General features: G+C 35.8%; 1 protein-coding gene across 1 annotated transcript; it reads right to left on the reverse strand.

Annotated features, from left to right (window-relative positions):
• Nucleotides 1–29: 29 nt before the first annotated feature.
• On the reverse strand, nt 30–12,422 carry LOC113764546 (aspartic proteinase-like protein 2). Its single transcript, XM_027308472.1, has 10 exons — nt 12,058–12,422; nt 11,021–11,150; nt 10,638–10,885; nt 6,456–6,680; nt 5,070–5,232; nt 4,914–4,987; nt 3,665–3,752; nt 2,989–3,064; nt 1,591–1,662; nt 30–455 (listed from the first exon to the last, which is right to left on the reverse strand). Exons 1-10 carry the CDS (start codon nt 12,348–12,350, stop codon nt 298–300), a joined length of 1,527 nt encoding a protein of 508 aa, XP_027164273.1. The 5' UTR covers nt 12,351–12,422; the 3' UTR covers nt 30–297.
• Between the last annotated feature and the right edge of the window lie 3,333 nt (nt 12,423–15,755).

A 15,755-nucleotide genomic window follows, 5' to 3' on the forward strand; every position in this document is an offset into this window, starting at 1 on the left:
ACACTAATTAATAATACTGTAATCATGGATGATCATAGAACATGCTGCCGATATCTTGCAATATAAGAGATGGTCACTATATATACGGAGCTATTTACAAAATTTGTTTTCAGAGAATTTGCTACTATCATTGCAAAATTTCCAAGGTACTAGAACAGACTAAAAACTAACCTTTGTATGCCAAATTGGATCACTATCTTGATAGTCACACCACTCTGTTATATACTCTTGTGAATACTTTCTAACAGTCAATTATTTTCTATATCAATTTCTTGATCTTAACATTCACCATGGCAGTCACAAACCAGTGAAAATAGCTTGCAGCAGAGTCATCAGTAACAAGAAGATAAAAGCCTTTTGTGCGCTTTGGCTGAAGGCGCAAGATGGTATAGAATGAGCACCAACCAGATGCACTGACCCTGTAATTTCATCCTTCAGTTTAATGCTGGAAGAACCTGAAATCAATGATGAATTTTACAGTTAAAAGGAGTGGTTCTAACAGAACATCAAATATGCTGGGCAGTAACATCAAGCTCTTTCCTTCAGGCTGTGTAACTTGATCAACAAGTTTGCATTTCCCATTCCAAAAACAAATAAATAAATAAAGGTTTCAGAGTAACAACCTTCTATGGATAAACATCATTAAAACTTGGAGTAGATAAGATTTTTGTAAGGCTTGCATCTCATGAATGCTAGAAAAGAATTAATGCATTGCTGCATATAGCAATGATATGAAAATGTATATAATGTTTGATTGGTCTGCACTCTACTTTCCATACACAAGAAATGTTCTATAGATTTACCAAAAGATGGCAAAATGCTATCGGTACGCCAGGTAGAAATCTACAAAATCAAATCATGCAGTCAAGCAAGTTAGAGGTGCTCCCTTACTTTCTGGTTGAAAGATATTCAGCCGAAACAATTGCACTATTGCTTGATATCATATGTAACAACTAAACCAGTTTAAAAACAAGGCCCAATCTTGCAACGTAAATATGGAAGCCCATGGCATGAAAAGTTACAACACCCTTCACATCCCATTCTTGTGAAAAAGAAGCAAAAAAAAAAAAAAAAGTAGTGACAACCTAGAGCTAACAAAATATATTATCAAAATAACAATCCACATGAAGGTGAACAACTCCACCTTTTCCAGCTCTCCACATCAATCCACATCTAACAAAGCCCACACCCACAACTCCACATCTTTCCCAGCTCTCCCATTCAACAGAATAACATAAAGGTGAACAAAAACACAAATGGAGACTTTGAGAGTAGGGTCCCAATGTTACCCATTCCAAAAAGCACCTTAAGATACAACCAAAAGTGCAGTGTGATCCTTCCTCCTCCAAAAGAAGAAACATGTGTATAAAAAGGGGAAGGATTCCGTTGTTAAGTTAGCTTGCTATTAGATTGACTGTACAAATGGACAATGTAGGAATGCCACTTTACACCAACCAAGATTAACAGATAATTGAATAAAACAAGCACAAGAATACAACAGCTAAAAAATGTTGAAATCAGCATAAATCTTTAGCATTCTTGAAAACATCAAAAGAAGACTTGGACAGATACATGTTTGTCCATACTTACAATTGTATGTGGTCCAGCCAATTGTTTGATTTTCCAGATCATATAAGACCAGCTTGTTTGACAGTACCAAATCTGTTAACCAAAAGAGTGCATTGTGGTTAACAACAAATGAGGCAGAGAGGACTAAAGATGCTCATTCAGCTGGTCATTGAGTTACAGAAAATTCAGGCTCCAGTGGAGAGAGTGAACCAATGAAATGAAAATGTTGAAAATTGCATAAAGAAAAGAAAGACAATTTTTCTGCAGTGACCATTTGACTGATTTTATGAAGAGCTTCCAACTGCTACAGTAAGCCACAACCTCAGCATTACTAGACTGATTTTATCTCTTTAGAATACTTGTTTTCCTTGGGATTCAGTTCCTTCAAAACTCGCTAGAGCATGGATGATTTGAAGTTCACCGAAAAAACTATATCTCACACTCGAAAAATAGACCCAAGGCAACCATCTAAATCATAAACCAAAAGGTTAAAATAATTGTACATTACAGAAGATTTTCATATTCAGGATGGGTAAAGTGTAGAATTGAAGAGATTAGGAAAAAAGGAAAGGAAAAGAAAAGAAGTGGAATAAGAAGAATGAAAACGAATTTTATGTGATTTTGAAGGCATGCAAGATTCTAGAAATTCCATTAGAGACTGGTAGATACCATTAGATTAAATTTTTATTATTTTCTTTATCCTAATTCCCTTTATCAATTAAATGTTCTCTTTTGTGCTATGCAATATGCCACTGCCTGAAACGAGAGGGAGTAAGGTTTTCTGGTTGGTAAATAACAACCAGTTCTATGCAGGACTGCCAAGTAATGCAGTAAAAAGGGAGCTGAGGTTTGAATTTGGTTCTCCAGAAGAAAAGAATGATAGGATGGAAAAGAATGATCAAGGTTTGTGTCATATTTCAGAAGTTTTGAAACTGCAATTCATGTTGTAGAACCCCAGCCAATTGAATATGCACTTGTAAAACGACAAGTAAAGTATCAGCTCCCAAATTTGAAAATTTTCAGTTACTTGTATCAAATCAAGATTTTTCCTATTTCTTTTACAACACATATTGGTAATCTTAACTTTGCATAGAGATATTCCAAGTCATAAAAGGTGAAACTTGCATGAAAGGTTTGGCCATAGAGAACATAGTTCAGTGGAGACTCAATTATTAGTAGTTCCACATCACAATTTCTTTTTTTATTTTGTCGTGTGGGGGGGGGGGGGGGACGGGAGGGAGGGAGGGGAGGACAGATGAACCAAAGAATAGAGACAGGAAGAAAGAAACAGAAAGCCAGAAAGAGAGAGCAACTAGGACAGAAGCATTTAGTTAATTGCTCAAGATGGTTAAGTGAGATGATGAGTTCTGTATATCAAAGAGAACCAGTAATGAATGTATTAAACACAGAGAAACATACCTCCTAGGAGCGTAATATTCGTCTTCTCACCAGAGAGTACCCCACTGTTCTGCCATCCAACACACATTAACCCATCCTGCAGAAGTAGCAAGAAGAAAAAAATTTCATTAGACCTAAAAACCAGAGCATGGGTATTTGAAGAAGGTTTCTGAGGACATGTAACAGCAGAAGAGAAGTTCTGATGCAAAGGAGACAGCAAAAAAATATGTCATGATTTAATATGTACCAAACCACCTGACCTATGCCGAAACCAAGTATTATGACTTTAAAATCAATATAGTGGAGTGCTCAACCTCACTGTTATACAGAAACAAAAGCATCTGTATTGCAACATGCAACTCTTAACCAGAACTGTACTGAAGCAAATTCAGAACTGATCTAATTCTACTGTAAATAACAAATTATGAAGAAGTCACTAATCAGAACTCTTTTAACTCTACCACTAAGAACAAATCAGGAAAAGGCAATAGTTGAACAAACATCTTGTGAACCCCACCACCAACACGACCCCCCCCCCCCCCCCCCCAAAAAAAAGGGGGCCAAGAATAAAAATGAAAATAAAAACAACAAAATTGAAAACAGAAGAAAAAATAAAAATATAAAAAAAGTGAAAACAAATTGATGTCTGTCAAACAGTGTTAACTTCGCAAAAGAAACTTGGGTAGAAGATACTTACAAAAGGAAATAGATAATCATGTGGATAAACTGTCAAATTAAGTGAATTTCCAAAGTGAAAAGTGACTGGGGGAAACCCGTCATCAACACTGCAAGAGATAAGAAAACATTATTTCAAATTTTCCAATAAACCACCAATCGCCATTGCCAGTTATCTAACAGAATCTCAAACAACATAACTGGAGGACAAAATTGAAACAACTTCAAATCTTTGGGTGAAAAGAAAAAAAGATGAAGCCACATAAAGTCCTCAACAATATAAGTATGTGTGAGGAACAACTTTAACAAGAAATAAATGGAACTCCCAAATTCAAGAGAAATTTCCATTAAGTTAATGACTTCTTAGCAAGAGAAGTTAAGAAGCTATTTTTAAATGTATTGCAAGTAAGCTTTCCCTTGGAACTGGAATTGGCACGTCTCAAGCAGCATTTTTACCTCATTCTCATGCAGATCATATATTTTAGCATTAGACAGAAAATATTTGTATAAAGGATGAAAAGCTAAAGACAACCTAATTTTGTTTCAAGTCAACACCCAGAGATGGTGGAATTTTGGCATAGACAATTCGGTGTTTATTAACCAAAAAAATGATTAAGACGTATGGGAGAGCCTTATTGGCCTAATCTATTGAAATAAAAGTTATATAGCAGAACCTCAAATTAGAAACTGAACCATTTAGTAACGTTTGATATGGTAACATCCAAAAACTTGTCATACTTATAAAGACTCAGCTTGAGATTTTCCACGAAACAATAAACTCCACTTCTTAGATCCAACAAATAGTGCGTCTGGTTCATCTCATTCAAAATTTCATACTTTTGTTCATGTATGCTCCAGCAATTCTTAAGAATGTCACTGACTCCAGGGAAAGTTCGTATTATGTCACATGAAAATCACAGTACAGTCGAAATAATTTCCAATAGAATAGAGGAGGTTACAGTACCTATTAATCAGCATCAGCAAAATATTCCCTTAAAAAAAACTAATCAGTAGTTTACGTGTTTATTTTTTCTGAATTATCAGATAAAAATATTTTACTGACTTATCAGAATCAGGTCAAACAACTTAGTTGTGCACTTGAATCAGGTTTTTTGTAACCCATCCAACAAGAAAGATGCACTGAAATATTATCCCGCTCACATCATCTCTCTACACCTCAGTCAACTTTGAATGTTTGCTCTAAAAGATGTCACGTCATAAGAAACGACTAAAAAAAAAAAAAAGATGGTTAGTTGAATTAATCACCATACCTATCAGAGTAGTCAAAGCACGTATAGTCATCGTGAACTATTTGCAGTTTCAAATCAGGTTGCCAGGACAGTATCTTCAAACATGTTTGAAAAGAAAAAAAGATAAGACAAGTGCACCCCAACTTAAGGTTATTCTGTATATAAGACAAGAGATACCTTTACTACTAGTTGCTGATATACGACTTCTGGGAAATAAGCCAAGGTTGTACCACTATCAATTATTGCCCCTTTTGTATCTCCAACAGTGAATACCTCCGTAGGAAGACTTAGCATAACATGACCGACTTCAATTGCTGTCATGTTGACATTGTAATGCGACCTTACATTTTTCCATGGTAAAGTACACGTTTGGTTAACAGAAGAGGAATAAAAGGCCAATTTTATGTTTCAAAACTACAACCTAAAATATGATATTATAAACACATCAGACAGAAGGCAAACAGCAAGACACGCTAAACTGGTCATGAGCTGCTTCTACTTGAGATCACAATTAAACAAAATTTTCCCCAGTAATGAAACATTTTAGATCCAAAGTCTTGTATGCACATTCAACAAATTTGTATGTAAGATGCCTGCAAAATCTGTAATTTGGATACAATAACTGGATAGTTTAAGAACGTCAATACATGAAGAAGCATATTCCATACTTTGATATTTATGGATACATGTTTCCAGATTTGACACCACTGCATCTACTGACTGTAAAAATATCTGCTTAAGTTATTTATCTCCATAGATAAGCTGATAGATTCTCCACACAAGAACCAACAGCAAAATCAGCAAACAAGACAAAGATGAGTTGTCTCAATCCAAAGATAGTTTTCAATCATACAAGTCATCTGCTACATCGTTTCATAGAACATGACAAAAGAAAGTACCACATGTAAGAGAAGCAATGCATGGAAATCCATTTGTACTGTTAAATTCCATAAAAAAGCACACATTTAGATCTGTTCTCCTAAATGTTAGCTTGCAAGGGCACCAGATTTTCTAGTTACCAACTTATAATAATGTCAACCAAGAATAAGGTTATATGCCTGGTTTCTGCTGGCATCACTTCTCAGAAAACCAAAAATCAAAAACTTTTCACACATTAATGTAGATACATAAATCAATACAGACCATCCAAACTCCAATTTTCAAAGTAAAAAGATGTAAAAGTAATCAAACTGAAATTTCAATCAAGGGTGAACCAGATATGCAGGCTAAATAACCAAGGTAAAACCCCAATTTAGTAATCCAAAGAACATAAGAAAACATTTTTCCAATTGATTAATTCAGAGGATTATAAAATGTTCCTGAACATTACAAGCAAATTGAACATATCAAATACTGCCACATCAAATTAATTGTAATTGTAAAACCCTTTCTCTTGATCTACCAATCTAATGATAAAAAAGGCCAAACCAACTATTCAACTTTGTTAAACATGATCGAGCAAGCAGTGCCTCACAAAAGAACATACCGAGCAAACCACATAAATTATCATTCAGAAATCTGAAAAGTGAAAGTAATTAAGTTCATAGGAAAGATCCCACATACTGGTTTGGTACTAAAGCTGTCATGTTAACTTTTGGTTGAACAACATGTCCTATGGCAAAAATTCCACCACCATTTACACCATCTAAACAATGGGCAAACATATTTTTCACCCTTCCCGCTGATGCAAGCTGTGAAATCAAGGATGAATTTGCCTTTCCAAAACCAAGTACACCATCAAGGGCATCATCAGATGAACTAAGATCAGCTGATGGTCCAGCACCACACCTGCCAAATAAGCAGAATTTGGTAATTGACAGGAAGAAACAAGCTATCCATCACCAATTGCAAAAGCCAAACCATTAATCCAGTAAACCATCTTCTACGATTAAAACTAATGCACAAGAATACATAAGACAAATTTGCAGCCCCAAGATATCTAAAAAGTGAAAAACTGACACAGAATTCTTGTCTAACTTCTGCAATGCAATGCAAGAATAGATAAAGAAAGAAATACAAAGTATCTCTTCAGTCACCTAACACTTTTTCCACAGAGAATATTGGTATTATTGCAAAACAAACCTTACATACCCATGATATGCATGCAAAGACCCATTTTCAGAAAAATAAACAACTAAGTGAATAAGATCAGAAAGAATTTCCCAAAATTTTGGTTTGCTTGAGATTATGATCATCAATGAAATGAAGAATCCAGCACTAAAAGCTTGTACCACAACCAAGCAACTTGACTTGATGCGTACTCTAGAATTGATTTAGCTCTAGTAACACTGAACTTGAAATTCTGCTAAACCCATCTCATTTTTATAAAGGTTAATGGACTTGCTTTGGACCACTGTACCAGGTTTTGGCACATTATAATATCATAACCTGCCTGCAGCAACATAAAGAAACTGCATAAGCAGCTCTACTCAAACCTTCCAGAGATCAAAATTAAATCTGAGTGTGCAATATGCAAGGGATGATTATCCCATGGCATGGGCAGCTCGGAAGTTGTCGAACGCCAAGCTACCACAAAATTTAACTAATTGTCACCTAAACTAAGAGTTACACAATGATGGGCATGGAAAGCAACAACGCATCTTGAATGGTTGACCATGTTGGCGGACAAAATTTTGTGAGTGGGATAAGGCATCTTTTTGTCAAAAATTCATCAAAGAAGCTGGAGATTAGCTTAAAAGACCAGGGATTCTTAACAGTTGCCTGAGACTTTCAGCTACTACTTCACCAATAAACTATAGAAGAAAAGATTATTCTTTATATATTTTTTTAGCTATTGGGGTAGTGGATAATGCAACAGTTTATAGTCACAGCACTATCTTAGTAGGGGCTACATGTTCAGTTTCCAATCAAATCCATAGAATGTAGACACTCCCAAGCAAACCTAACCTTGGAGTTGAAAGAAACATATAGAAGCTCGTTGTCTTCTTTGATGCTTAATATAATTTTGACCTGCACAGACTTCACGTATCTGTGTGAATAACTGGAAAATCGAACAAGAACAGATCGGAAAATAAGTCATATAATTCTATATTTATAAGTTGAACATCCACCAATATTGAACTATAAAGCCAACATTTAATTCTACAACTAATGTCAGCTGTATAATCAGATCACTGGGGCACAGAATGTATTTTGGCATACAGAGCATTGTAAGATTATAATTGAAAAATTGAAGTCAGCTCCTTCATGGAAATGAAACATGTATTTTCTAAAGGGACTTTCTTAGAAAGTTTTGAGTCGGGCAAACAGAATTACTACAAACACACATCGGTGACTTTTTATATCAATATCATGTTACAAATATCCAGAGATTTCCTACTTTTACACTCCCTGATACAACATCAACTCATTTTGTAAGTCAACAGATTCTGTCTACAGGTACGATATGACAAATCTTCATGCTGAACGGACCATCTTTCAAATAGAGATATCATATCCAGGTTGAAGTTGTCACTGTGCATGGAACCTCTTTAAATGATTTGATTAGTAATCCATACTGGGGTAGCTACTTTGCACTCAAAATCCCTCCATCAAAATAATCTCAAACAACCAGAAATTGTCATTCTAAGCAGAAGAATGAGAAATTATGCATCTTAGCCAATTTGCTGGTCCATAACAAGTATTAAGGGGCTTAAAACATTTCTAAATGATCAAAAGCTTTTAGTTGAAAACTTAAATAGCACTTGCATCCATTTATCTTTCAAAATCAATACTGCCCACCAATATCAGTCTTATTAAACTTCTACCTGAATGACTTCACTTCTCCAATCACTTTCGGCTTTTAACAATGAACCACCATCCAACCTTCCATATTAGAATCCACAATCTGCTCAGCAGAAATATCAGATTCCGAAATCCATTACAAAACAAGGATTTGCACAGCTCTCCCATCAAGAACGTATTTTCACAACGTGTACAATAAAGTTCTCATATTTTAACATGCAATACTTCTAGAGAATCTAAAAAACCAACTTTCTTCTGCATCTCAAAGTTGCTATACATGTACATGTTATAGAGTTGAATTTCTACCCACAATAATTGAAGTTTCTATGGCATTCTGTTACTAGTGCATTAGAAAATTATCAGTGATGGGGCTACACTTAATGGATCCCCATGCCTGATCTGAATATAATTGTCATAGACCATAAACTCCTTTTTGAAGTTATTGAAATTCCCAAATCTTTCTTTTCCATTATTATGTTTTAAATTTTCCTTTTTGACCATACAAACATGACAATCAACAACATTCAAGACCTTTTCTAGAACTCGCAATACATATAAAGAAAATAGGCATAATTTCTTCTCATTTTTCCCCAAAAAAAAAAAAAAAACTCAAAAGCACAATGAGCTTTTGATAAATCATCGGCAAGATCCAACTTACGTTTACTGATCAAAAATATTACGTTGAATTCTCTAAAGTAATGCACCTTTATCCACCCTTGTGTACAAAATCACACCGAGAGATGATCATATTACATGCAGAAATTCCTGTCTCGGCTATGCCCACCACACCTCCACTACCCTGGTCTTCCCTCCTCTTCTCTCCTTCCTTGTAAGAACTTGGTCAACAACCACCAGCAGTAACATATACTCGAATACTAGGTTCAAAGTAAAAACCTACCACCATCTTCCAGCATATCATATGAAGTCTTCTAAAAACATAAGCAGGTGCTCAAGGACTTGAGGCTCAGCATCATGTGTGATATGTACCAGCCACTTATGATAACAAAAGCGGACGAAGCATACATCTCAAAATCCAAGTGAACATACAACTGTGCATGAGGACACATATTGCATTTCCATTGTGGAAACAAATTTAACACATCCTCAAAAAGTTGATTTTGAAGGTCAATTTTGAGAAATTCACATTGTCCTACTAATAGTAGAACTAAAAGAATTCCAAAAACCTCCATCAAAGAAATCATTTATTCTGGATCTGGACATTCATGGAATACAAGGTTTTCTTGTATTCACAACCCTACTATAATGAGTGAATCCATATAATTTAATCTTTATAACCCTTAACAAAAACAGAGCTAGTTATCCTCATACAACTACAGATTCTTAAGCACTTATGCAACTACCAACAGTAGATATCATAACACAAGGATTGCACCTCTATAACATTTTTCTGTTACACTAGTTCAAGTACAAATGCCTTGATGCACAAGGGTTTAAAATACTTAAAATAGGGCATCCTCAATGACCTTTCACAACTCCACATGCCAAGGTTTCCACCTAAACCACAAGACTGCCATCCAAGGCAACTTCTTGAATCAGATTTAACCATTTGCAAAATTAGATAGAGAAACCATACATCAGCTTCTCCCGAAATCAACTTCTAAAATTAGTTGGTTACTGTTAATATTAATTCTTTTGTAATCCTTCCTTCCTCTTTTTAATTCTTCCAGTTTTCCTTATCTGCTGCCATTCTCTTGAATTCCTTCTTGTCCATTGATTATTGCCTCCCAATTTGGGTGGAAAGGGCACCCAAAATCTCTTCTAATAGGAAGAGTACCATAAAGCTCATTAAAAAAAACACTAGGATGATACCTGGGTTAGACCCAAAAACCATTTCCTACAATTGATTCTCTTTGAAATGTGTATCGCTTACAAGGAGCAAGATGCAAATGCTAAGTCATGAATAACAACAGTTACCAAGAAATCCACACTCATAAAGCAGCAAGTTCATGATACAATTACACGAGCAGAAAATAAACTAACCCGAATATGACACTTCCGTTTGCTGATTGAGTTTGAAGATCACCAGAAACCCGATCATACTGAACGAAATCCTCAACAAAGTATCCCATGCTAAAACTCCCATCCCCATAAACTTCAGTATATAGACAAGTCTCATTAGAGGTACACCCCGAGGATGAATCGCGCATGATCTCCTTACAAAATTCCCATTCACAAGTAATCAGTTGTCCGGTAAGAGAATCCTTTGGATTGTATTGGGTTAATTCGAGCTGCCAAAGCAGAACAAATTTAAAACCATGTCACCAATATACAAAAAATTTTGTTCTAGGAAAAGGTGCGTGGAAAAGGTGCGTGGGCGTTGATTACGATATGGCACTTGAGAAAGCCTAAAATGAGAGACATACACCACGATAGCCTCTGGTAGGACATTGTTGGCAATTAATGCAATTAACCCACATGATGTCACTCCCAGTATCCACTTGCACATAGTAATCTTTTGAAGGTGTCCCAATCCCTATTTTTGCATAGTACAGCCTACATTCAAGAAATCAGAAATTAAGCTCCAATACAAAATAATAGTAAGAAGAAATAAAATGCGAACATCTCTGAAGTCATCTAATCACCTTCCATCTTAGATGCAGTTCAAAATTATCCTTTTTTATTTTTGGCAAGTGGAACAGCAAAATCCAACATTAGGTAGACTCGTTCAGGTTGACTGATAAAGGGGGAAAAAAGGTGCAAACCCCCTTCCATGAGTCCATCAGTCAAACAGAGAATTCATGTCCAAAATGTATGAATTTAATTGTCATCAATTTCCAATGGAACAGAGTCATCTTTTTTATTCATGCCCGATAAATGATTCTAAATTACCCAACTCAGCCACAAGATTTTCACTTATGTGCCGAAAAGCTGCATATTTGAAATGCTATAAGCGCTAGTAAAATTTTCAACCAAGCTATCCCATTCTATTCAAAATGAAAATTTACCAATGCTCAAATCACAATACATGCTAGCACAAATTTGTTTGCCTCGGCACTCCTAGAAGACTTCCAGAACTGAATTACACTAAAGAAATTATTATCAGTAACGACTGCACAACCAGTCAAGCATAAAGAACAACTCTTCATTCACCTCAGTATTTGTCTATCCATTCAAAAATATACTACTACCACAAAATTAGTCACACATATACATTTACCGGGGAAAGGAACTTTGACGCAAATCTTAATTAGCTACAGTGGTACAAAGACAACTACAGAGAGTACAAAAAGCATCCCTACAACATTTCATTTGCCTGTTCTAATACTTGTACGTTATGCTCAGAGTCTCATACCTTATCGAACAGTACAACCGTTTAAAGCATGATTTTCGCTTTGATTATTTAATTAGCAGAAAAAATCATGGAGAAAGAGAAACACAGAGATAGATGATGTCAACAAACCCGACAGCATCAGGGCGGCCGGTGCCACCAATGGGCAAGTCAACGCCGGCGATAATTTGGAGGTGGCGGATGCTATCGTGCTCCCTAAGAGCGCTGAGAGACCTCTCCGTGCCGGCGAACTTGTAATCCACCTGGAATACTCCACCGCCGTTTACTTTCGTACTAATCAAATTCAAAAAATTAACTAAAAACAATAAGCAAAAAATACTACTGCTGTTATTTCTTCCCATTTTTTCTACTCTTTCTGCTTCCGCCGCAGGGGCGGCGGCGGCAATAGCAGCGCGGTTGTTCATTGAGAAGACGGCGGATTGTTGGTGGTTTAGTAATTTTGCTTTTTTTTTTTTCCTTTTGGAGTGTGTTTTTCCTTTTTATTTTTTTCAGTTACTAACTATTTGTTATTCAATTGGTTATTGAGATAATGAGATGGGGAGTTTTATTGGTAATTAGTGGCTGGAAAGCCTGGAATGAAGTGGATGTATTTCAAAATTGACCTTTTGGTCTACTTTGCAAGTCTTCGTGTTTATCCAATCAAATCCCATCTTAAATGTTGAAAAGATTAATTACATATATTGCTCTTCATGTTTGGTTAAATTGTGAATCACACACCACATGATACATTGATACTCACAATTTTGTTTCCTTGCATTTAGTGCTGTTAATCGATTCAAACAACTCGAAAACTCAATAAAGTTTGGTTGCTAAGACTCGAACTTGACTTATTAATTTCAATAAACGAGTTGAATTTGAGCTAGATAAGTACTAGAATGTCAGGAATTAAACCCTTCTTCTTACAAAAATGCTCTTGGACTAGAGTCAGGAGATGATGATTATAGCTAAAAATGAACCAAGAAAAGAATAGAACCAGAAAAGGAAAAAGAAGAGAAGAAAAAAGAGAGAAATTGCAAGGAGAATATAGAGAACCAAAATCATCTTCTTGCATGCCTTTTTTCTTACGAAAGGTGGTTACATTTATATGCTTACAGTTTCTATTGTTCTCATTCTCATCATAACTGAATTATTTTACTATTACTACTAAAATTATGTTACAAAAAGTTTTTGTTACAAGGACTATTATTGCAATTAACTAATTACCTTCAAGTCCTTAAATTCTTGACAATACTTCCCCTAAGAAATCAGTCTTGTCCCTAAGACAGTAAGACTGGAATGAGTATTGCCCTCTTCAGTATTTTTTTTGGTTGCATCATACATTCATCTTGATCACTAAACATAGGTAAATGTGGGGATATTGTTTGGGTAGGACCAATCTTCCTTTAAAAGTAGTGAAACATGGAATATCGGGTGCAATTTAGCCCCTATTGGTAACTTGAATCTAAATGCGACCTCTCTAACATTCTCTAATATTTCAAAAAGCCTACAGTATTTAGCAGACAGCTTCAAACTCCTCCTTATAGCCATTGTTTGCTATCTATAAGGTTGCAATTTAAGGAACACCATATCACCAACTTCAAAGGATCTCTCACTCCTATGTCAATTAGCAAAGAATTTTATCCCTTACTGGGCTCTAGAAAGGTGTTCCTTAATGTTCTGGGTCAATCTAACCTTTTCCTAGATCATATGAGCAGCTGCTGGAACAAGTGAGTCTTGATAAGGTTGCAATGGTATGTGATTAGGTTGATAGCCATTTAGTTGCTTCAAAAGGTGTAGCATGTAGTGAGGAGTGATATGTTGTATTGTACCACCATTCCGCTAGTGGTAACCATTTAAATCATCTGGTGGGGTGGTCACCTATCATACGTCTTAAGAAGTTTTCTACACATTGATTGAGCCTTTCAAACTATCCATCTATCTGGGGGTGAAAAGATGAACTAAAATGTAGAAATACTCCCAAAAGCTTGAAAATTTTCTATCAGAATTGACTGATAGATAACTAGTCTCTGTTCGTGACTGTAGAGATTGGCAAATCATGCAATATGTAAATGCCATTTGGGAACTGCTGTGCCACCTGAGATGCATCAAAGGGATGTTTGAGTGCAGAAAAAATGTTCATATTTGGTAAAACAGTCAATGATCACTAAAATAGTATCATAGCCATTTGAAATACGCAACTTTTCCACAAAATCCATGGTAATATGAGCCCAAGCCTACTCTGATATGGGTAGATTATGAAATAATCCAGGATAAGCCACATGTTCAAATTTAAACCTCTGGCATATATCACACGATCTAACGTATTGTATCACATCTTTTCGCATGCCTTTCCAATAAAAGATGGATTGGAGCCTATGAAAACTACCTCTTTCACTAGAATGACCCTGCACTCCTGAGTCATGAATACTCGTAATCAGTTGTTTCCTAATGTCATTAGCTGATCCTACCAATAGTTTCCATTTATAGTTGAGCAAACCATCAACCAGCTCATAGTTTGCAAGAGAACCAGGGTCTAGAAATAATTGTGAGATGAGATTTTGACAGTTAATATCCTCTTCATAACTCTTATACAACTCGTCCATCCATTTTGGTTTCACAACTGAAATAGCCGAACATGAATTGTTCTGTTCTTGTTCCTGTTCATGGTTATCAAGCACACTTCTAGACAAAGCATTTGCTGTAGAATTTTCGCAGCCTTTTTTGTACTGTATCTTATAGTTAAGACCAACTAGCTCAGTGAGCCATTTGTGTTGCAAAGGAGTAGTTAATTTCTATTCTAGTAGGTATTTGAGGGACTAGTGGTTACTCTTGATAACAAAGTGATGTCCAATGAGGTAATGTCTCCACTTTTTAACTGCTAATACTAATACTAGCAGCTACTTTTCATATACTGATAGTTCCAGATTCTTTCCTGACAGAGCTCTACTGAGATATGCAATGGGGTGTGATTCTTGCTGTAACATTGCCCCAATTCCACCACTGCTAGCACCAAACTCTAGAACAGATGGAATTTTGAAGTCACGAAGCGTTGACATAGGTGCAGAGCACATAACCTATTTTAATGTTTCAAAAGCACACTACGCCTCCTTATTCCAGCCAAAAGCATCCTTTTCGAGAACTTCAGTGAGTGCATATTATTCCATAATTTCTGATGAACCTTCTGTAGTACCCAGTCAACCCAAGAAACCCTATGAGTGTTTTGATTGAACCTGGTGTAGGCCACTCTGCTATGTCCTTCACTTTATTCATGTCCATGCTTACCCTTTTTGCAGACATTACATGGCCCAAATAATCCACTTGCCTCTGAGCCAACAAACATTTTGAGGCTTTTGCATAGAGTTGATTGGTTCTTAAGATTTTCAAATCTACCTTAAGGTGTTCCTGATGCTCTTCCAAAGTTTTACTATAAACTAGCATATCATCAATATGAGAACAAACTTCCTAAAATAAGAGTGAAAAACCTAACTTATTCATGCTTGGAAGGTTGCAAGAGCATTTGTCAAGCCAAAAGGTATGACTAGAAACTCATAATGCCTTTCATGGGTCTGAAAACCAGTTTTAAATGTATTATTTAATTTCACTCTAAGTTGATGGTACCCTACACACAAACCTAAGTTGGAATATTATTCTGCTCCACCCAATTCATCTAGTTGTTCTTCAATATTTGGTATAGGAAACTTATCCTTAATTGTCAGATGATTCAAATGTCAACCTCCAGGTGCCATTCTTCTTTTTGGCCAACAAAACTAGTGAAGCAAAGAGACTAGCGTTGTACAAAATTGGGAAACAAAGGGAATAGAGTTGTGCTT

Source organism: Coffea eugenioides, chromosome 3 (assembly GCF_003713205.1).
Source record: "Coffea eugenioides isolate CCC68of chromosome 3, Ceug_1.0, whole genome shotgun sequence".
Classification (NCBI taxonomy): domain Eukaryota; kingdom Viridiplantae; phylum Streptophyta; class Magnoliopsida; order Gentianales; family Rubiaceae; genus Coffea; species Coffea eugenioides.